The sequence below is a fragment of the Antedon bifida genome, chromosome 9, assembly GCF_963402885.1.
Source record: "Antedon bifida chromosome 9, ecAntBifi1.1, whole genome shotgun sequence".
NCBI classification, from domain to species: domain Eukaryota; kingdom Metazoa; phylum Echinodermata; class Crinoidea; order Comatulida; family Antedonidae; genus Antedon; species Antedon bifida.
In genome coordinates this window covers 18,689,644-18,714,031 of record NC_136234.1, presented here as the reverse complement: position 1 = coordinate 18,714,031, position 24,388 = coordinate 18,689,644, and the positions used below count along the sequence as shown (strand labels likewise).

At 34.3% G+C, this 24,388-nt stretch overlaps 2 protein-coding genes across 2 annotated transcripts; both read right to left on the bottom strand.

The window, feature by feature from the left end:
• Positions 1-90: 90 nt before the first annotated feature.
• LOC144852990 (uncharacterized) lies at positions 91-7,483 on the bottom strand. Its single transcript, XM_078711044.1, has 11 exons — positions 7,429-7,483; positions 6,466-6,609; positions 5,229-5,564; positions 4,641-4,982; positions 3,383-3,679; positions 3,067-3,114; positions 2,794-2,966; positions 2,207-2,607; positions 1,153-1,258; positions 655-841; positions 91-351 (listed from the first exon to the last, which is right to left on the bottom strand). The coding sequence occupies exons 1-11, from the start codon at positions 7,481-7,483 to the stop codon at positions 203-205; spliced, it is 2,238 nt and encodes a 745-aa protein (XP_078567170.1). The 3' UTR covers positions 91-202.
• Positions 7,484-21,169: 13,686 nt separating this feature from the next.
• LOC144852989 (zona pellucida-like domain-containing protein 1) lies at positions 21,170-22,621 on the bottom strand. Its single transcript, XM_078711043.1, has 3 exons — positions 22,457-22,621; positions 21,945-22,131; positions 21,170-21,346 (listed from the first exon to the last, which is right to left on the bottom strand). The coding sequence occupies exons 1-3, from the start codon at positions 22,619-22,621 to the stop codon at positions 21,198-21,200; spliced, it is 501 nt and encodes a 166-aa protein (XP_078567169.1). The 3' UTR covers positions 21,170-21,197.
• Positions 22,622-24,388: the final 1,767 nt, after the last annotated feature.

Below are 24,388 nucleotides of genomic sequence, written 5' to 3'. Positions count from 1 at the left end.
AATGGTTTTTGTTCAACTGTCAACTACACTTTTGTATTGAAGAAAGTTAGAACTCATTTCCAGATTAAAATTACACTGTATGTACGTGATAATTTAAGTATACATGTACTAGACATTGGTGCTTACTACTGTACTAACAAAAAACAAAAGAAACAATTAAAATTGTTAATTTTTTAAAGATTTGCTCGCTCATAAGCGTGATCTATATTTCGTTATGTTCAAGTCGTTGGTATGGATTTCTGGTGTTAATTTTAGCAGTGATCCATTGGCCAATCCCTGCAACTAGAACCACCAGACTAACTATAAACAGTAGAGATGAAAACGCTGGAAATGTTGTTCTTGACGTTGGCTCTGAAAGAAAGGATAATTAAGATCTTATCGCTATAAAACATTCGCTCGCGTCGAATAATTTTTTGAAATCAAATAAATTGTTTTGGCAAAACTTGAAATATCAATATGACTATAGTTAAACAAAGAAAGAGTGAAATTATACTTTTCCTTGAACTTTCCCTCTTTCCGGAAATGTTACTCTTCCGATTTATGTCGGTCTTCTCATAAACATTTCAATATTTCAGGAATATTTTCTGAAACCATTGAAATCCAATATGATTTGTAATTCTGATGATGTAATTCGTCAGTAAACCACAATTGTACCTTTTGTATCCAAATTTACTTTCTGGCTCTCGTCGGCTTGTTTCATTATCACCGGTCCAACAACTACCGGTACACTATTGGACAATTTTTTGGGCATAATGACGTCACGTCGTTGTCGTTGGTTACAGTCTCTATGACACCTCCAATCAGTATTGTTGCAAATTGACAAATCGCAATGAATGAACACCTGCCAAAACAATACACATAAATTATCGATTGGAGTTTATCGATACAATAAAAAGAATTTAAGTAATATTCACCCTTTTGGGTGTTCTACAATCTTCCTCTAAAGTAAATGTCATTCTTGTTTTACAAAATAAAGCTCTGTCTACACTACTGTATCAAACTAGTTTGAAAAAGTGTGATGTGCCCAAATATGGTAGTGGTATGCCCAAATATGGCAGTGATATGACATCTTCATTTCCATATATGGGCACATCACACTTTTGTTGTTATATAAAGTTTGATAGTGTAGACAAGGCTTAAGACACTTCTTACCGTAGATAAATCGTTGTTAAACACAAAGGTGTTAAAGGAAAAGAAAACGCGTGCGGTGTTTTTAGAAACTTGACCGGCAAAATTAACAGTTTCGTCTACGCCGCAGCTAGAAGAAAAAGTAAAAGAAATTGTAAGGTGTATTTTCTGTTGCGCATTCTGTCTGAGGTAAGTGATGTGCATGCAAAAAAAAAGAAATCCATAATAATGGTGTGATGGCGCTAGTTACTCTTTATTTTTGAATGACGTATGCATAAACGGGCATAAGTAGAGAGAAAGAGCTTTCTCACTCATTGTGTACTGTGAATACAGGAAAAGCCGGTAATGCTTCATGCTATGTAAAAAGTCACATATGTGTAAATGAGGTACGAATTTAGATGATTGTCGTTGTTTTGTACTTTCCACATCAAAACTAATCTGATTTGTTACCTCTTTAAATGTATCATTTTGCACTGTATGCATTTTTGAAATGTATACTGCAGCAACTTAGTTCTAGTATTGATGGGTTTGGCTAGGAAACCGGATGTTTGTTAGACCCACTAGGACGTTGGTGGTTCCGGTAGCTTCTCTTCTTTGTATTTTGTTTGTTTATTTTTGTAAATGTTAACAGTTTTTAACAGTTTTTTTATAATGAATGTCCCAAATGTCAGTTGGAAGGCACATATGATAGACTACAGAGTGTATCAATAACTATTAGAAAGAGAAAGTTTGTGTTGTGTTGCAAAGGTGCGAAGGAAGAGTACAGTAGTGTCAGAGGTGGTGGCCGATCCGGGACAGAACATATCCAATGTCAAGTGAAAGAGCAACTTGACATTAATGTGTTTCAATGATACATGCTATACAGTGCTAAGGAAATGCTGTTAGTCCTATAGACATAGATGCAGGATAGGAAGGAATGAAGATCCTTCCGTCAGAAGACGCCGGGGAAGTGTGTCAGCAAGTGATATGCCTTTTTCTCCTAAGATGTTTTTAGAACTGGTTATTTTTTTGCGGCCTTGTGAACAACATGATGAGTTGTTTTACGTGATCTTTTATTGAAGAGAACCCAAAGCTATACCTGTTTTTGATCAGTTCATGTTTTGGTTCAGCATCCGGGTCAGGATTAGGTGTCGCGTAGCAAGTGTCAAGAAATACGATTATATCATTGCTGAACGTCTGCACGCTTGCACCAGCGTATAACCTGCTACCGAGATCAAACTCTATGGGATACTGCTGGCGAGGATAGAGTGTAGAGTAACTTTCGTCGGTATAAAGCTCCATATGAAATGTGAAGTTGTCATATCCTCGTTTGTGTGAAAGATGTACCTCCTTGTCGTCATGCTTAAAAGCAACTGAAGATCGGCCTTTATTGTCAAGTTCGCATTCAATGTTAACCTCAATCACGTCGTCTCTTGTAATCATGGAACTGTTTTCTGCTACGATGATTTTGTTGGAGTAGGTTGTTGAATTTAAAGTAGACTGAAAGAAAACATTGTACACATCATTAATATTTATTTTATTTTTAACAAATCAATATAAAGATAGATATATAACATATTTGATACATTCATGTAATAACTTTCATATCGATACAGTAGTACCTGCAAATGAATGCCATAGCTAAAAAAGAAAGGTTCTGCCCCATACAATTATTTAATTATTTACCTTCAATGATGTTTGACACTGGTCATACCGAGTGTAAAGATAGATGTACTTAATGCCGTTACGATACACGTATCCTTTAGCTCGACATGTGGTGTCCAGGAAACGTGCGTTCTCACTGTTATCAAGCGAAGCGTCCAAGTACACTGTCATGTACGAGTCACTGCATACTACATCTGTATACACATAAATGGAGTCGAAAAATGAAATACAGAAATACTGCAGTAAGCCATTGCCAAACATAGTGCAGTATCCAGTCATGTATAAACAACTTACCAGTTTTTGCTTCAAAATCTATTTCTGGCGTTTTACTAGGTGATATTACTATAAGAAATAACATTCATTCATAATTATAGTACGGTGTTCCCAGAGGTTATAATACAGTATTATAAAATGAAAGGAGAAACAATTTGTACAGTACTTTTTGATAGGAAAGAAGGTGATAACACTGCTGATAATGAGAAAAATGAAATAAATTCACACCATACCGATTGAGAATGGGGAGGTGGTTAAGCATGGGTGATGGTAGGACTCAAAAGAAGTATATACTAAAAAAATATACTACCTTTAGTATCCGAGCACGGCCCTTTACTTATATAAATATCATCGACTGCAACTATGTTGTAATAGTATGCTCTTCCAAATAACTGCAGGTACGAACTGCCACTGTTGTTAAATGATAAACTAATGTACTTCCATGTAGCACTGTTATCGTCGTAAATGGTTGTTAAACTTGATGATGAGTAATAATTGTAATAGTGGTTAATACGTATATATTGATCTGATTGTCCACTCATATAGTAGTATAGTCGTAGACACGCCTCATTCCATTCACTTGGCATTACTGGACTGTTAAGGTATCCATATTTGGAACTAGAAGACGTTGATTCTACATATACAAAATAATCATCTGAAAAAAATTTAATTACTCGGTCAATCGGCAGGTTACAATGGTACCTGATCTTATAAAGTTAACTGACAGCCGGTTAGCAGTCACCATTTTGTTTTAAATCAAGTTTCCTGGGCAGGGGTCACCAAGTTACTCGGTCAGCAGTCACCAAGTTACACGGGCAGCAGTCACGAAGTTACTCGGTCAGCAGAGGTCACTAAGCTAATCGATCTATATCAGCCACTATCCCCGAGAAGCAGTCATCAAGTTAACCTAGGCAGTGGTCATCCGCGTACCCGGACAGCAGTCTCTTACTCGGTTATTAGTCACCGAATTACCCAGAGGCAGTAACGGGTGCTAAACTTTAACCGAATTTTTCAGTGCTTTAACATATTTTAGGTCACGTAATGAGTACTTTGATCACCTGCTAACCTGGGTAACGGCTGTATCTGTCTACCGTGGTTCTCTGTGACGAGTGTGTCCATTGATTGTAACTATCGGCGGAAGACCAACCACACCATCCATCATTAAAGTTAGAACAAATACCATCTGCCGAAGAAAAGATCCAAACATAATTGAAGTTTCTTTCCAAACACAACTTTTAAAGAAGATTGAGTGTTTTTTGGAGGACTCTATTTACTCCGCTATTGATAAAATGTTACACAAGCTATGGATGTGTGACAGGCTGATAGACACACGTACTCGTGTCGGCTATTTATTTTCCTTTTTTTTTTAAAATTTCTGTAAGGTACACCCACATGGGTATGGAAGGCACATTAAGTAAAATATTTCAGAATTTAGAAGACACGATCGGAAAAAATAAGAAGTAAAATACGGACTATCGCATGTAAATTTGGCGCGTGAAACCCTTCGAATATCACGACTAGCTAAAGATGGGCGTGAGCGTTATTTAGAGACAATTACGTATCCCGCACCCAACAATTATATGCACCACTATTACCTGGAGCTTCTGGGTAGACAAATATTTCAGCTTGAAACCCTTTAGATGCTGTACTTTTGTCGGTTTCAAAAACAATAGTTATTGTATTATTTGAAGAAACCGTTACTGGTGGTAGACGGGAACCAGTGTAAGTGCCAATTTTTTCTTCGCCATCGAAAATGTATACATAATCGTAGAATTTCTCTACATCGAATGTGTTAAAATCAACGGCAAGAATACGACCAGGATGAGTGCGAAACGACCAGCTCATGGTCTGGTTGTTGTCATAATCGTTTGGGTATCCAGGAGATGTGAGTACTTGAGATTCATTACCACAAATGAATCTTTCTCTTGGTATGGGTTCTGTAAAATTTTAAAAATATCTTTGTATTGGTAAACAGATATAAAAGATAAAATTCGATTTTGTGTGAAAACATAGGATAACATGAAGTAAACCAAAATAGTAGTACAGTAGTCACTGACTTCCCTCCTGCTAGACTGCTTTCCGTTTGAATGAAGGGTGTTAATTTCAATCATGTGACAATCATCATGCCCACTCTTAAGAAGGGACATATTTAGGATGGTAGTAGAACTGTAACTAATACATACCACTAATAATATGGATGTCATCAACTGCAATATCACCTTCGTATGAACCTGTCGCAATAGCCTCAAAGATTATGTAGTTGTTCCCGTTGCCAGAATATTCAAATTCCACCTGCCCCAAATTCCAAGAACTCCCTTGATTGCCAGATTTTGACCATAGTATTTCGTCACCTGAATTTGATCTTCTGTAAATCTTAAGGCTTCCAATAGCAGATCCATACATATTATAGTAGAATTCTAACGTTAGAGTTTTCTCTTGTTTTGAGAGCAGAGGACTTCTTAGACGAGCCGACTCTCCATTACTCACGGATGAAGTTTCAATATAGACGTAATAATCAGCTATGTGAAAGCAAATAAATGAGAACGTTTGTTTTAAACCTTATAAAATAAATACATAACTATATATATATATATCATTAGCCTGTTCCTCTGTTTTTATTTCTTTCAGTACCTAGGCAGCGCTTGTCTGCGTTATGTTCTCAATTCTGTCTAAAGTACTCTCACTTGCACTGATGAAGGGCTGGTGTTGCCCGAAAGCTCTACCAATAGTTCTGGATGTCTTACTTTATCTTTTTGATTTAGCTTTATACTATTGTATTTTGTATCTCCATTGAGATCCAGCCACTGATACCCACATAATTGTCATTTATCAGTAATTTGCCTTTGGATATACAGTATATATATCATTAGCTCAACAACTGGTTGCCTGGATTAAATGTGACGTTATTAAAATAGCAAATTTGTTCTTTTCTCTTTTTGCTTTTGTTCACATTTCTTGCCTATTGTTGTTTTTAGGAGGCTAGGAGGCACCGGATCCCTGGAAAGATCAAGACTTAACCGATGCTAACTGGGGTACTCACACACTGATCCCCAGTTAGCGATGATGGTGTAACCCCATACTCCGGTTTGGGTGCCAGCTTGGTGTTTTTGTCTTTTTGTTTACTTCCTTTTGTTTTCCACTCTTTCTCTTTATTGTCGAGCGCATAGAGACATCGTTTATTTGCGCTATATAAATATATCTATCTATCATAAAACATGATTGGTAGATTGTAGTTTTGTATATTGGTAGTTCATTATAAGTGTGGTATATTTTTATTTATAGAATATTGTAATAATTGCGCTAATATTAATTATATTAGTTTAATAAATAATAGTATTGTTAGTACATAAAAATTATATGGGATATAAAGACACAGATTAGAGTTGTAGACTTTCAAGACACATCATGATTTTAACTTACATAGAAATCTCGAATGTCCGTTTGATGGCCCCGTGTTAGATGATGGTGTAGAGCCGTACGTTCGTGTCCAATCAAAATCATCACCATATTCTTGAGTCCAACCATCAAAGCCAGACTGGAAATCTGTTTTTATATCAGTCTTAACTAGAAAAAAAAACAACAAAACATAATTAGAATATTTTCATGATTTCATACCTATGACCTAGATTTTCCCGAATCACGGCCGGCGGATGTCTAACGACAATAAAAGGTGTGTAGTTTTGGCAGCTTCATCCCATTGAGATACTGTATATTATACAGTAGCAGTCTCCCCTCTTTTTGTTGTTGTTGTCGTCAGCAGATGCGACACTGCAGTGCAGGTGCTTTTTATTGACACGATACCGTTCGAGAATCGGCTTGTGTAGGTTTGTGAAACTCACCTACAAGGCTACTCACAATTTACACAGACAGTAGGGCCTAACGGTATGCGGAATAGCTCGTATTATGTGAAATCTGTATCATCCCGCGGAGCAGATATTTTCGCTTTGTGTAAAATGATCATAAGAATTGATATGATAGATATATAGTTGATTTTCGCTTACCGTTTACCGCTTACCGTTTTGCTCGTCTGTGTAAATCGGCCTTTACAGTTCATATACAATGATATATTTTGTATTGGGCTATCAAATGCATTATATAGCAACAACACTAACATTTACATACTGTCTTATCAGTATTGAAGAGACAGGCGACTTACTTTTGTCTTTAACAATTCGTATCAATACCGTATCTTGGTGTTTTGCATTTTAGGTACCGCACTACTGCTGTCATTAAATGACCTTATTTATATAGTTTATAGAATTACTTTTTTTATAGTCCCATTGAGTTAAGTTGTATCGTAACTTAACAGAACAAAATTTAATTTAAAAAGTTAATACACTGCATGTATTTACAAAATGAATAATAATGATAATTATTGACTACCTGATTTAATGCACAGAAAGTAAAAGCACAGGATAGCAATGCCTGTCGCCCTCATCTTGAAACAGCCAGTTACAAAGAGGAATTAAGTATAGTATCATTTACTGTTTAAGCCTTGTTATATAGACTGAGTATCCATGAGAACGACCATATGTTGACAATGATATTTCTTTCAGCTGATAACATTCTTGCGTTGATGGACAGACAGACTTCTTCGTCATTTGTATATTTTACCCATTGTTTTCCTTTTCTACCAGCTTGTCTTTTAGTTGCTTCGATGTTGTTGGCTCTTCATCTATTAAATTTTCCTCTTCTATTTTATACTTACATACTTTACACATAGGCCTAATTAATTGGTTTGATTTGTTAGTTGGAAATCTTTCCTCTCATAATGTTGTTTAAGAATATACTGTAAGCTTTCTTTTTTTTTAAATTTCATGATTAATATTTTCTTCTATACCCAAGTACAGAGTAAGACAATCAGGTGGTTCAAACTCAAATATTGTTACGTCATTTTTGAACGATATAAAGTAATACTAGGTCTTGCATTCCTGTTCGCAAACAGCCATTAATTTTTATAAATATGGTAATGACAACATTTTGTCGGAATTAGGCTTACGCATAGTACGAAGTTTAATAGTATTATTGTTAGTACAGAATTATTTGGAAATATAAAAAGGAGATTGGAAACTTTTTTTATACTTTTGTTTCGTGTGAAAATACAGTACTTAAAACATCTGCCATTTGTTATAGTTCACCCGAATTTTAAAAATGTCTATACAATTTTAATGTATATGGATGAGCATCATGTTCTGCTCACTAATAATGTAATTGTTCTACCTAACAGTAATATCTCAAAAGTATACCAGACAACATTTTTCAGGAAATCGATATATTGGTGACGTCATAATATTAAATTAATCTAGTAATCAGTATCTTCAATATGGGCCGAAATATTAAATCGCACGCGATCTGTCGGAATTTGTATTTTGCCAATTATTGTTTTAAAAATTATTTCGTCATCATGCGTGTTTAGAATTCCCGTTATCAAATACTATCAAATAGCGTGCAGACTGACTATCACGGTCGATCTAGCAATTTTTAGTTTAATTAGGTTTCTTACCTAATCAATGAAATAAAACACATGTTAAGTTCTCCTTACCTTATGGCTTTATTGTTTATGATGCAATATATAATATAAACATTATATTTTGTTTATTTCTTTGATATATTATCAGTTCTAATCTTGTGATAATGAACGATAGATTATACAGTATAGTTCTGCTATTTATTCTACATCGTAAATAACATGATTTGAAATTAAGGTATTACAGATCAGATGCCCCTTGGGTCACCGACCTACTGTACATGATAGCCTATACCCCTTTTTCAATTTTTAAATAAAAAAGACTTCAAATTGTGAAACAGTGCAGGCTATGGCCGCTCGACATTGACACGATATCGCTTAAAATGTACAATACAAAACTTGATATTGTATATTCTGGAATAGCCGCTCCATAATATCTTTGCTTTTCTTCCTTATGTATATTTAATCTCATTATAAAATTTAATACTAACAGTTTTTTTTTTATTGATAAGAGTTACTGAAAGTTTGTATAATTGAATGAATTGTTATACTGTATACAATTATTCAAACGTAACACCACAACTGCTAAGTGTTAATATATACATACATACATCGTACAATTGTATCCTAATAAAACATTCATAACTTATATCAACTAAATTCTCGGGTTCATTCTACAGTCTCCACATATTGGCTTCTTCATCAGGTATTCTTACTAGTTGGGAACATGAACGCTATTTGGTCATACCCAGTACCGTTTTGATTTTACGATCATTTGGAAAAAAATCTTTCAATGTGCCCAATATTCACTGCAGGTGGTGTTTTCTACTGTCTATTTTAGCTTTGGTTTTTATTTCCATTTTTCAGGTCAAAACAAAATAATACAACAATTGTATAACATAAAGGTTAAACGAATTGGTACACATGTTTTCTACATTCCTATACTGCAAATAGTTTGGTTATGCTTTGTAGCATGTTACAAACCGAATACTGTAATTATGTAATTATGATAAATTAGATGTATAAATGTAAAAATCATAATGAATGAAACGATGTTAATGACGATGAAATTAAAGTGGGAAACCCACAAAAGACAAAAAGAAAAGGTTAAAAGAAAAAAAAAATTATCAATATTTATAAACAGTGTTATCATTTTAATCAACAGTTTCATCATCGTCGCCAACAAATTCATTACATCTAATCAGCATTATACTATCAAGGAGGTTACGTTTTAGTCATCATCACCACCATCGTAACTTACTAAACTTAAAAGTTTAATCATCATCAAATCTTCATTTTCGTAATCAGTAACACCCATAATAACTATTTACATTTCATCAGCAGACATTTTAATCATCAACATTATCATCATTCAATTGATTCACTTTCATGATAATTAAGATTTCATCAACATTATATCATTAGGCTTTTCATTTTAATCAATATCGACACCACCACCTCGTCGTCGCTACTATTCCATATAACTAATTAACATTTCATCAACATTATATCATCAGCATAATCATAATCAACATAAAGTTGAAGTTATCAGAACCTCTTAACATTGCCAACAACAATAATCTTATTTATTTATATCAACATCGCCATCAACATCTTCCTCATCATCTTCTATATTTCCAATGTCAACATTTTTCAACTAACGTAAATAATTACACAAGATAATTTATTATATCAGAAAAATATGTTTAATGAATACATTTGGGAAAATAGATATGTAAACATAGGCATGTAATTCATAAATAGTTTTTCCAAATACCTAAATATTTTAATATAATTCAGAAAGAAACTACACCAAACTAAAGAAACAAAACAACTTTATTGATATTAATTTTATATAGACTTTGTAAATGTTTTATATGATTTCATAATTAATAATTTCATTTAAACGACGATCATGACACGACTTATGTAAACATAAGGCATGTACTGTAATTCATAAATAGTTTTTTCCAAATACGTAAATAGTTTAATATAATTCAGAAAGAAACTACACCAAACTAAAGAACAAAACAACTTTATTGATATTAATTTTAAATAGACTTTGTAAGTGTTTTATATGATTTCAAGATTAATAATTTAATTTAAACGAAATCAATTGCAGTTAGTATATTGTATTGGTTGAAATAACATTTTGGAAACAGAACAGTAATAAGATAAGCCAAACAGTAGAATCTAATTAATGTAAGCATTTCTAATTTAATCTAAAGTTAAGCTTCTTGCTTCACATCTCTTCCACGTGACTTTCCAGTTTCTGGTAAGACGTCTTGTCAGTTTTCCTGCCCATAACCCAAAGGCTGCATCCTATTGCCATGACAACAAGACTTAGAGCAATCAACAAAATCGATGGAAAAGATTGGAATTCGTCAGTTGATGTTGACTCTGAAAATAAAATAATAAAGATTTACAAATCATTTACAACATTTTTGACAAATGTATTTTTTATTTATTAAAAAGTATTGAATTGTATATGTAAAAAGGAAAATAGTGAAATATAAATCTGAATGTTGTATATTGATTCTTAAAAATTTTCCCAAAAGAAAAAAAAATTCTAATTTTAAGCCTACAATGATCGTATTTAGGACAAAAAAGAAAAAAAAGGTAAATAAATGATTGTATACCTTTAGCGTCAAGTAAAATGTTCGAGCTCGCATCTGGACTTTTCAGCACCAAAGGTCCAAGTTCAATCGAAATGCTGTCAGACAATTTATTGGGTAGTGTGACGTCACGGCGTTGTCGTTGGTTACAGTTCCTAGAGCATCTCCAGTCACTCTCATTGCAGATGGAAAGTTGACAATGAACAAAAATCTATATTAATTTAGAAACAAAAAGAAGAACGTCAAATAGCTTACTATGAAAAGTGCATGATTACATTTCATACTTCTTGTATCCGGAAAAATTTTATTAATAAATTATATTAAAATTAACTCTATAATTAGTTGTATTTTATTTATACCGTTGAGTATTCGCCGTTGAAGCCAAAAGTTTCAAACGAAAAGAACGCCCGGGAAAAATCTCCGTCTGTTGATTTTCCGTCAAAGCTAACCGTCGAGTCTGTATCACAACTAGAGGAGATAGAATAGGTTTATTCATGTATTAGCCTATACATCCATCTAAAATGACTTTGTTAAGTAACTCTGAAGTAATTGTTACTGTTTCAATGTAGACATTTCTACTTTATCTATAGGTAAATACCGTAACCGTGCGCATGTGTGGCACGTGTGGCATGTATAAGGGTTGTTTTGGGTAATGCAGTCTGTGAAAAAGTTCATATGAGTCAGTAGAAAGGAAAATCGGGTGTGTACAATTGGCAAACAAAACACAGATCCAACTTTATTATTGTTTTGCCGTGGAAGCTAAACATTTAGTCAATACAACCATTCAACTTATTATAAACAAAATGTAAATTATTCTAAAACATTGATAACCAGGTAGAATCACTTAAAACCAACAAAACGCTTTAAATTCATCCTATTTACTGTGTTAAGGCATTATCAGTAGTACAACACTATTTTTAATATTATGCCTACCTGTTTTTAATTAATTCATAGTTAGGCTGAGCATCAGGGTCTGGGTTTGGTGTGGCTTTGCAAGAATCGACAAACAGAAACAAATCATTACTAAAAGTCTTCACACTCGCACCAACAAACACTTTACTTCCAAGTTCCAATGTGATCGGATACTGCCAGCTCGGGTATGGAGTAGAATAACTGCTGTCTGTGTACAGCTCCATTGCGAATGTAAAGTTATCGTGTTCGCGTTTTAGGTAATCTTTTTCTGTTCCCAATGGATCAAAACTAACGGATGAGTGACCTGTATTTTTTAGTTCACACTCGACGGTTATGCGACTGTCATCTTTCCTATAAATCGTGGAAACACCTTCATTTGATACAATTACCTGATTTTTGTAAGTTATTAAAGCCAATGTCGACTAAAAATAAAGCATAAAGAATGATTTTACATCGTGATAAAAAGAAAAATTGTCTCATTACCAAATTTGTGAATTGTTTTAAGAACAAACAAGAGAAAACATCCTGGATTTAAATGTACCAAAGAGTTTTATTGTGGGAATATTTTGTCACTGTTTTATTTAATGTAACCGAATAAAACAAACAAACAAACAAACAAACTTTTATGATCTTTTGTACAGTAGGCGTACCTTCATAGTTGTTTGACATTTATCGTATCTAGTATATAAATACAGCCAATACATGCCGTTACGATACGTGTATCCCATCGTGCCACACGTCGGGTCTATAAAGTGTGCGGTGCTATTACTTTCAAGTGAAGCCGCATCAAGGTAAACTGTCATGTATGAATTACTGCATACAACATCTGAAAAGAAAAGTACCGTATGAATTACAGCATAGCACATTTGTTCGGCAAGGGTTCGAGGCGCGCTCACTCGCTCCATGGTGCTTCTTGGATCACTGGACACCGTAGGTCCAGTGTACATATCTCATTCATGTGCGCTTTAAAGAACCTGTAAATCTTCTGAGACCCCGGTGTACTCACACTCACTGTCACACATATCCACTCATCATAACAAGGCTCTCTGGGCCAGGATAACAGTCTTCAATGAAGAGATCTGCAGAATAATTGCATTTAACGAAATAAATGACATGTTTTATTACTCACCAGTTTGTATCCATTCAGGGGTTGTAACAATAAGCTGAGTTGTGGGAGAGGCTGTAGTTGGTGATATTTCTGTAGGAGAAAGGGTGTAGGGCTAAATATGAATGATGGTAACTGAAAGGAGGAATGATGAGCAAACATTTGTACACATAATAGTTATTCACTTTTACTAAAAATTGGATGGAAAAAAGTAATATTTTACCTAAAAAACTGTAATTTAAAGCAAAACATAGTCAAATTGGCTGGCAGCCAATATGTTTTTGGTTAAATTTAACCGTTTCTTTTTCATTTTATTAGTGAAAATATTATTTATTCAGGTTTTTTTCCTACGGAAGTGATTAAATTTGTTAAAACTACAAAATGGCCTATTCAAAGTCTGATTTTATAAATCTTCATTTTTCATGTTTTTGGGGGACAATACATCTTTCATGGTTTATATAAATAATATATATTTCTAAATGTGGCTTTGGAAATTGTAATTATTAAAATTGCATGCAACATTCATAAATTGCACTATTATAGATATGAACAATATTAAAAACTTACCTGGATATTCGGAGCATGATCCTTTACTAATATAAATATCATCGATGGCAACCATCTCTGTATCGTAATAACCGCCATTGGTTCTACCATAAATCGTCAATGAGGAGTTATTACTAATGAAATCGATACTTTTTGACTTCCATTTTTGACTGAAATCGTCATAATCTCTAAACAAAATTTCTGAATCATAATAGTTAAAATAATGATATATATCGATCTGTTGGCTTGAATATCCACTCATATAATAGTTAAATCGAAGACAGGCTTGGTTCCAACTTTCTGGTATATTGTGATTACTAAGATATCCATGTTTGTTTCCGCTTTCCCCATAACTGCATCTCACATTTATGTAATAATCTGAAATCAAATAGAAATAGTGTATGGTAATTGCAAATATAATAACTGTGACGTAATATTGTATTCATAAGCTCCATGTTTGTTTTTGTCATTTATGTAATGATTGAACACCAAATAGAATAGTGAATGTGTCGTTATTATGTATTCATAGGTTTCGTCCTTTATTAGATTATTTTGAAAAATACAGAGTAAAAGATAGAACATTGAGTTCAATTCAATTCTTCACTTTTATACGGTTTTTATTATGGTTGATTGATTGATTGATTGATAGATCACATTTCTATTGATTGAATCAATCGTAGTATAGTTTACCTGATCCCGAGTAACGGCTGCCTAGATCTTCATAGCTAACATATCGTTGGGAGGACCGGTACCACTTATTAGGACCAACGTTAGCCCAGTCGGAAAATCCTTCGTTGAAGTTAGAACATTCGCCATCTGATGAGGAAAGGAAAAAAAAAACTTGGATAATGATAAACGTTGTCAGTCCAAAAGAGTTGTTTAGAAACAACCTGATGCGCAAGCGGTATCGTGTTTAGCGACAATAAACAGCCTGCATTATCATGTCTTCTGACAGCAACCTTCATCTATTATACTACTAAATAACCTCTCTTGACATTCTTGCCTTCTTCTTCAAAATCGTTGTCAATGCTCTTCTGCCATACTACAGTATGTTTTGTTCAGCTGAACAAGATACCGCATGAAAATCGGCTAAACATACGTTTGTTTCAAATCTCAGTATTTACAACGATGGTAAATGCTTTGGTAAATAAATGATAAGAGGGAAAAAAGAATCCGTTGAATTTGTCTACCTCCATGGTTGAATATAAATCATCTTCATTCCTTTCATAAACATTCATTATTATTATACAGTAATAATCAACTCTACCTTGACCTTTAGGGTACACAGATACCTTAGCCTGAAATCCTTTCCTTGTCACACTACTATCTGTACTGAAAACAACCGTTATTGTGTTATTGGTAGATATTGTTTTTGGTGGCGTATTGGAACCACTGAATCTACCAATCATTTCTCCGTCACTGTAAATAGTCACATAATCGTAGCTGTGCTCAAGATAGAAATCGTAGAATTCAACAGACAGCAAACTTCCAACGTGAGTAGTAAATGTCCAGTTGATGTCTTGGTTGTTTCCATATTGGTTTGGGTATCCAGGCGATGATATAACTTGGTTTTCATCACCACAAAGAAATTGTTCAGTGTGTAGTTGCAAATAAGCTATCGAGAAAAAACACATTTTATGTTAATATAATTATTCTTTACTAGGTATTGAGTGTTTATGTTATTATCTTGACATAGCTTCATAGTTTGGTTAAAACTTACCCGCCGTAGTTTCCATATTTGGTTGTGTCATAGGTAAATCTGTATATTCCAACATTGTAGTCAACGACATATCTATGTTTGTAATTTAAATACTGTAATAATTTAGTTATAACAGCAAAACGCAATAGGTCAGGGTATCAGTGCATGATTTCATAAGAAAATATGGTATTAAGAAGGAGATTATTGAGATTAAAAGTATAGAGTGGGGCACATATATAGGCCAACTCAAACAGCGTCGTACGACGAGAAAGTTAAATATGTTTAATGTTCTCCCGACGACCTAAAACTACGCCCGAATATTATAATCTCGGACGACTCGTCTCACCAGACAACACCGACGAGTCAAGACGTTTCGTCGGGCCTCGTCGTACGACGCTGTCTGAGTTGGGCTTTATTTGTAGAATAGCTAAAGAAGATCAGCTGTTGGAACCAAAAACATGAGAGACTATATTTAATTAGTAAATTACAGTACAAACAATACGTGATTTTTCAATAACAAATTACCTGTGGATATATGACTTTCTGTAGTAAACGGACCATCATCTGTAAGAGCTATAAACAAAACGAAAATAATTGTTCTTTTTTCTTTCTTCGAAAATTGAAAAATTCGAATTTGAAGAGAAAAAATTTAGCATAAAGACATTCCGTTAATTTAATTTTATTTATTAAATTACACTTAGTTTAAAAGCGAAGTCAACTTTCAATTTGGGCCACTTTTTAGCATGAATGTGTTTGTGTTTATTTTTAAAATAGTGTTGCTATTGTAGCTTTAACGGATTTCTATACATGAGAAAATGAGACTATAGATGAATTATTATTATTGTATTTTATTGTTAGTATTTAAAACAAGGCCAACAGCCATAAGTCGCGTGCTCTCAGAAAAAAATGAACTTTCAAAAAGTAATGTACTGTACATCAAAACAGTTCAAAAAGTACAGAAAAGCGATAAAACGCATAGTGATACCGGACCGACAGACAGACAGACCGACAGACAAACAGACCGACAGACCGACCGACCGACATAGTGAACTATTGAGTCGCGTCCAAAGTATTCAAGTTAATCGATTCTTTTTGTGTAAAAGACAACCAAATGCAGTATCGTATTTAGGTGTTTATTTCAGTAAAACTGGATTTTTGTAAAAATGTGTTCAGTCTCAAACTACAGCTTCAATCATCATTATTTTAGTAGTAGGTTTAGTACACCCTTTATAAAAGGGAAAATTCCACGCGAAACGATTGATGGGCAATATAGTTTCAACTCTACTGCTCAATCTTATCCATGGGACGCCCTCAATAAACGATTGCGCCAATTGTGAGTGTCCCGAAGGTGTCGCCTTAAGCCTGTTTTCCTGTCGACGTTATCGTTAACAATAATCGGCGATTGTCGTTGATCGTTAACAGTTCAACGACGATCGTTTGAAAACGATCAAGTTGAAATGATAACGATAGCGAGTACCCTTTCCTGTAAATCGTTAACATTTCAATGTTTACGTATAAGATCGCCGATTATTGTTAACGATAGCATCGAATAACGTCGACAGGAAAACAGGCTTTAACGGGTTCTACTACAGCAGTTATTACATAATATAAACATACATTTTAACACCTGTGCTTACCACTAATGTCAATATCGTCAATTGCAATATCACCAGTATATGAACTTCCTGCAATGCCTTTGAATACGATATAGTTGTCTCCATAACCATTGTGTGAGAACTGTACTAATCCAGAATACAGCCACGAGTTTCCTTGGTTACCATTTCTTGACCATAACAGTTCGTCACCCACGTTTGATGTTCTGTAAACGTTGAGTGTTCCCATTGTATCTCCATACATGTGGTAGTAAAATGATAAGGTTTGATTTTTGTCTTGTGTTAGCGATGGACTTATTAGGCGAGCCGACATCCCATTACTTATTGGAGATGATGTTTCGATATAAACATAATAATCCTCTTCATATTTAGAAATGAATAAAGTAAAATGTAAAATAAATTTCATTTGAAAGAGAGGCCAACAACTTTTGGTATATTTTGTAAATCTTTGTACTACAGTAATAAATACTGTAAAAACAAAATAATATTTAGAAACGAATTAGTAATCCCTATCCAAACAAATTAATTGGATACAACATAAGGACGTCAGCGCGTCGCAAGTAATTTTGAAGGAGATGGATCATACTGTTGGTTGTGATTGGTCAATTCGCTTGCGTTTTGCCTATTGCGTTGCATCAAAGTAAATATCAAGTTTCACTTTTGCAAACTAATTTGTAATCCGTACACTATAGGCCTACTTTTTCGGAGTTAGGCTTCCCCGGTTACCAATGGTTTAAGCTTTAAACCTTGTTAGCACTACTACGGTAACTTACCTCCATATCCTGAATGACCATTTGTTGGTCCTGTGTCTATAGATGACGTAGAACCATTTAGTCGTGACCAGTCGAAGTCATCAGTATAAACGTCGTCTTGATGCCAGCCATCAAATCCAGACTGGAAATCTGTTTGTATGCCAGCAGTAACTATACATACAAACAGAAGAGCACTTCAACAACATCGTTAGAAAATTGAAAAAATCAAATTTAAAAGAAAAAACTATGAGACCTAATACATATGAAGATCATTACAATATTATTATTGTGAACATACAGTTCGTATGAGTTTACTGCGTTCTAAACGTTGAGTTTACTGCGTTCTAAACAGTGAGTTTACTGCGTTCTAAACTTTGAGTGTACTGCGTTTTAAACGTTGAGTTTACTGCGTTCTAAACGTTGAGTTTACTGCGTTCTAAACTTTGAGTTTACTGCGTTTTAAACGTTGAGTTTACTGCGTTCTAAACGTTGAGTTTACTGCGTTCTAAACGTTGAGTTTACTGCGTTCTAAACGTTGAGTTTACTGCGTTCTAAACTTTGAGTTTACTGCGTTTTAAACGTTGAGTTTACTGCGTTCTAAACATTGAGTTTACTGCGTTCTAAACGTTGAGTTTATTGCGTTCTATACGTTGAGTTTGCTGCGTTCTAAACGTTGAGTTTACTAAGTTCTAAACGTTGAGTTTACTGCGTTCTAAACGTTGAGTTCACTGCGCTCTAAATGTTAAGTTTACTGCGTTCTAAACGTTGAGTTTACTGCGTTCTAAACGTTGAGTTTACTGAGTTTTAAACGTTGAGTGTACTGCGTTCTAAACGTTGAGTTTACTGCATTCTAAAAGTTAAGTTTACTTCGTTTTAAACGTTGAGTTTACTGAGTTTTAAACGTTGAGTTTACTGCGTTCTAAACGTTGAGTTTACTGCGTTCTAAACTTTGAGTTTACTGCGTTTTAAACGTTGAGTTTACTGCATTCTAAAAGTTGAGTTTACTTCGTTTTAAACGTTGAGTTTACTGCGTTCTAAACGTTGAGTTTACTGCGTTCTAAACTTTGAGTTTACATTAATATACCGGTACTTAATAATAAACTATAGCTTACCTATTCCAAAGTAAACAGAGTAAAGGCAAAGAAACCGGCTATACAACTTTTCCGCTGTCATGCTGTAAACACAATTTTAAAGACACAGAAAACATTAATGAGATGTGCTATGCCTCCTCAATTTATATGTTAAAGGTTGTTGGTTTGGAATATTTCGTGACAGATTCGAATTTGTTGATAAAATTAAGTCACGCATACCTGTCAACCATATCATGTTATCTTATGAGAATAACAACCTGTTAATTATTTTACATCAGATACATTATTTATTATTTAACACTAATAATGATAATGAACACGGAAGTCTATATTTGACGGAGTGATACGGTTTATTTTGAGTGGTATTCAACACCTGGTGGAATTCACCCTTTGCCTAAATTTTTCAAAAGTTAGGTAAAGGTATTTTAATAACAAACAAATTCATTCAGGTTCATTTTCATTTGATGGTACTGTACTTTCTCCAGGCATTTTATTTTTCCAGTATCTTCACTGAAAGAGGAGGATGGGAAAGAACAAAAGGCAAAAAGAATAGAATATAATTGACCTAACCATGGATGGTCACAGTGGCAATAAAAATAATTTATAAAGTCAATTTATAAAATGAATCCCTAAATACAATTATTCAAAAACAACAAAATGTTGAAATAGTGAAGATTTACCTTGACGTTTTTTTTAAATAATTTTATTTTAAATTTAAATAAGTAGATGATTTTTTAACTTCTTACGGTAGATCGTTCCATACATGAGCGCCGGCAAATTTGAGTGAGTTCCTCATTATTTTTACATTTTGGCTTTAGGGGGAACCATATTAATTGTAGTGCCTAGTGTTATACAATGTCTATCGAACACCATTTCAATATCATTACAGTACTATTAAAACATTTGAAAATTATTATTATTAAGTAGCTCTGGAAATAAGTGAAATTTCTGAAGATACTCCGGTTATTGAAGATGCTCCAGTTTTTCAAGATACTGCAATCACCTACAAAACTATAGTCTGGTAGCGTGCCCTCTCTAGGGCGCTAATAATAGGGCCACTGACAACGTATCGCTGCAGCGGTAACATTTGCATATGGATGCGAAATCGCTTTCCAGCTGGGAAGAAGGCACGTCTAGCGTGGTATGTCGAGTCATGACTTCCCCCAGCTAATTGCGCGGGGTAGGCTATCTAGCAAGTGGAACGCAGTGTGCATTTCACGCACCTAACTGTATAAGTCTGGCCTTTTAAAATATTGGTAGAACCATGATGCTCGTATTGTTAGTTCAGTTACAAACCGAAGGACTGGTGTGAGCGCTTAGTATCGCGGATTGAAACTCTCGGCAAGGCTCACATCTGAACGTGTATGGAACTCGTCGTTAAGCAGTTTTTGGCAGTGGAAATTGTGAGTATCTACATTAGTTAGAATTAGTATTGCTTTATAAAAATGTTGTATAATGTATTGTACGATGGTACGATGCATCATAGAATATATTGCTTACATTATTATCTTGTTAAAATTCAGTGTCCCCTACATACAAGGACAGGGTGTCGCACTAAAGGGTATTTCACACCTGTTGCGGCTAGGTTCCGTTCCGGCGCCGGCAAATCAAATTGAACGCAAGTCTTTTTGTTTTCACGCGATCGATTGGCAATAATAGCAGGCAATACGGTTAAAGTCACTGTGACTTTCAGACTTCCTTCGGTTATATATGATTTCACACCTGTTAAATTGCGGCGCGGTTCCGTTCCGGCAAATCAAATCGCTCGTCATCATCATCATCATCATTTACGCTTGGTTGGTCTTTGTCGAAAACATACCCGAATTGTAAGAGTTTTGTGTTTGTATCGTTTGTGTTTGTCCGTGTTTTTAGAAAGAATGTTATATTTGTTAGAATGAATAAAACCTTGATTAAGACTCTTGTTGCATAAGTTAGACCTTTGATCCAAAATGTTCTTCCGTAATGCTGTTATAGTTTAAATAAATGTTGAGAAGTATGCACATCTGCAGTAAATTTTATTTGAAGTAAATAGGCGATAATTAAACCATTCAACAAACACACAATCAAACCCGTGAAACTAAAATACAACACATTACATAATTACTATATTATTCCTTTATTCGTTTATTTTCACATTCAGTTTGATGGAAACAAGTTCACGTTTATAATTAACTTTAAAAATGGTTTTTGTTAAACTGTCAACTCATTTCCAGATTAAAATTACACTGTATGTACGTGATAATTAAAGTATACATGTACTAGACATTGTTGCTTACTACTGTACTAACAAAAAACAAAAGAAACAATTAAAATTGTTAAATTTTTAAAGATTTGCTCGCTCATAAGCGTGATCTATATTTCGTTATGTTCAAGTCGTTGGTATGGATTTCTGGTGCTAATTTTAGCAGTGATCCATTGGCCAATCCCTGCAACTAGAACCACCAGACTAACTATAAACAGTAGAGCTGAAAACGCTGGAAATGTTGTTCTTGACGTTGGCTCTGAAAGAAAGGATAGTTGATAAAGTGTGTATATCTTATTGTCTGGAAATCAAATAGTAAATTGAATTTAAAATTTAAAATTTAAATTAAACCAGGAAAGAGTGAAATTACATTTTCCCTGAACTTTCCCGCTTCCAAAAATTGTACTCTTCCGATTAATAATAATAGTTCATTCTTATATAGCGCATATAAGCAAGCTCTCAATGCGCTGCCATAAATCAAAATAGAAGTGGCAATAATTTAAATTAATGAAAAACTTATTGAAAAGAATTAATGTCGGTCTTCTCATAAACATTTCACTCTTATAAACATTTTACTCTTATAAACATTTTACTCTTCTCATAAACATTTCACTCTTATAAACATTTTACTCTTCTCATAAACATTTTACTCTTATAAACATTTTACTCTTCTCATAAACATTTCACTCTTCTCATAAACATTTCACTCTTCTCATAAACATTTCACTCTTATAAACATTTCACTTTTCCAGGAATGTTCACTGTTTTCTGAAACCATTCTAATCTAATATGATTTTTAATTAATTCTTTTTTTGTAATTGTGATTACTTTTCTTCAGTCAACCACAAATACTGTACCTTTTGTATCCAGATTCACTTTCTGGCCCTCGTCGGCTCTTTTCATTATCACTGGTCCAACAACTACCGGTACACTATTGGACAATTTTTTGGGCATAGTGACGTCACGTCGTTGTCGTTGGTTACAGTCTCTATGACACCTCCAATCAGTATTGTTGCACATTGACAAATCGCAATGAATAAACACCTGACAAAACAATAAACATTTAGAAATCATCGATTGGATTTTGTCGAAACAATAAAAAAAATTGAAGTAATATTTCCTGAAAAAGAAATTATCTTCTGGGCTTTCTACAATCTTCCTCTAAAGTAAATGATGTTATTGGTTTACAAAATAAAGCTCTGTCTACACTTATAAACTAGTTTGACAAAAAAAATGTGATGTGCCCAAATATGGTAGTTATATGCTCAAATATGGAAGTACTATGACATCATCATGTCCATATATGGGCACATCATATTTTTTGTGTTAAAAGTTTGATAGTGTAGACAGAGCTTAAGACAATTCTTACCGTAGATAAATCGTTGTTAAACACAAAGGTGTTAAAGGAAAAGAAAACGCGTGCGGTGTTTTTAGAAACTTGACCAGCAAAACTAACAGTTTCGTCTACGCCGCAGCTAGACGAAAAAGTAAAAGAAAAATTGTAAGGTGTATTTTCTGTTGCGCATTCTGTCATTGTTAGGGAATGAGGTAAGTGATATGCATGCAAAAAAAATAAATCCACAATAATGGTGTGATGGCGCTGGTTACACTCCGTTATGCGTGAGTAATTTATACATGACGTATGTATAAACGGGCATAAGTAGTAGGGAAAGATCCTTACTCATTGTGCAACAGTGCACTGTGAATACTGGAAAAACCGGTAATGCTTCATGCTATGTAACAAGCCAGAGATGTGTAAATGTACGAACTTACATGATTGTCGTTGTTTTGTACTTTCCACATCAAAACTAATGTGATTTGTTTAAATGTATCATTTTACCCTGTATGCATTTTTTAAATGTATACTGCAGCAACTTAGTTTGTTCTAGTTTGTATTGATGGGTTTGGTTAGGAAAAAAATGTTTATTAGACCCACTAGGACGTTAATGTATTGTACTTTTGTGTTGGTGGTTTGGTACAGTAGTTCGCTTCTTTGTATTTTGTTTTCTTATTTTCGTAAATTTTGTAAACAGTTTTTTTGTTATAAAAAAGTCCTGACTACAGAGTATATCAATAACGATTACAAAGAGAAAGTTTGTGTTGGGCACTGCGAAGGAAGAGCAGTGTCAGAGCTGGTGACCGATCCAGGGCAGAAGATCAATTGGAAGAGCAGCGTGGACATTAATGCGGATCAAGGATACAGGCTATACTGTACACTGCAAAGAAATACTGTTACGCCTAATAGATCATGCAGGATATGAAGGATTGGACACCCCTCCATTTTGGAGTCCGTCAGAAGACGCTGGTGTGTCAGCAAGTGATATGCCTTTTTTCTCCTAAGATGTTTTTTGTCTTTTAGAACTGGTTATTTTTTTGCAGCCTTGAACAACATTATGAGTTGTTTTATGTGATCTTTTATTGAAGAGAAACTAAAGCTATACCTGTTTTTGATCAGTTCATGTTTCGGTTCAGCATCCGGGTCAGGATTAGGTGTCGCGTAGCAAGTGTCAAGAAACACGATTATATCATTGCTGAACGTCTGCACGCTTGCACCAGCGTATAACTTGCTACCGAGATCATACTCTATGGGATACTGCTGGCGAGGATAGAGTGTAGAGTAACTTTCGTCGGTATAAAGCTCCATATGAAACGTGAAGTTGTCATATCCTCGTTTGTGTGAAACTAGTGTCTCGTCCTCTGTTTTGAAATCAACTGAAGACCGGCCGTTATTTTCAAGCTCGCACTTAACGTTAATGTGAATGACGTCTTCTCTTGTAATCATTGTACTGTTTTCGGCTATGATGACTTCGTTGTGGTAGGTTGTTGTATTTAGGGTCGACTTAAGGAAAAAAAGACCCATTTAGTTGATACACTATACAAGTTATTCGCAAGGGCGTAAATTAGAAATATGTTCTTGGAATTATACATCTTTCACAATAACACATGGTAAAAGATTACACGTGAATAAGTTATTTATATTTACCGTCATTGATGTTTGACACTGGTCATATCGTGTGTAAAGATAGATATACTTAATGCCGTTACGATACACGTATCCTTTAGCTCGACATGTGGTGTCCAGGAAACGTGCGTTCTCACTGTTATCAAGCGAAGCGTCCAAGTACACTGTCATGTACGAGTCACTGCATACTACATCTGTACAAAGGAGAGAAACATCAGAGTATAGCTTCATTCACGAAAAGGCGCAGCTTTATTAAGCAATGGAAAATTGTATACAGAACTGAACGGCGCAGTCGAACGTGCGTAACTTAAGAGCGCTACGCCTCATTTTATACATAAT

Bases quoted from the DNA above. Each gene is read 5' to 3' on its own strand.
- LOC144852990 (XM_078711044.1), bottom strand. From the start codon at position 7,483: ATGAGGGCGACAGGCATTGCTATCCTGTGCTTTTACTTTCTGTGCATT. The intron at 1,259-2,206 runs GTATAGCTTTGG...TTTTTCTTCTAG, and splicing joins CATGAACTGATCAAAAACAG to CTGCGGCGTAGACGAAACTG. The intron at 352-654 runs GTACAATTGTGG...CCTTTCTTTCAG, and splicing joins AGTAAATTTGGATACAAAAG to AGCCAACGTCAAGAACAACA.
- LOC144852989 (XM_078711043.1), bottom strand. From the start codon at position 22,621: ATGACAGAATGCGCAACAGAAAATACACCTTACAATTTTTCTTTTACT. The intron at 22,132-22,456 runs GTAAGAATTGTC...TTGTTTTGTCAG, and splicing joins TTAACAACGATTTATCTACG to GTGTTTATTCATTGCGATTT. The intron at 21,347-21,944 runs GTACAGTATTTG...CCTTTCTTTCAG, and splicing joins AGTGAATCTGGATACAAAAG to AGCCAACGTCAAGAACAACA.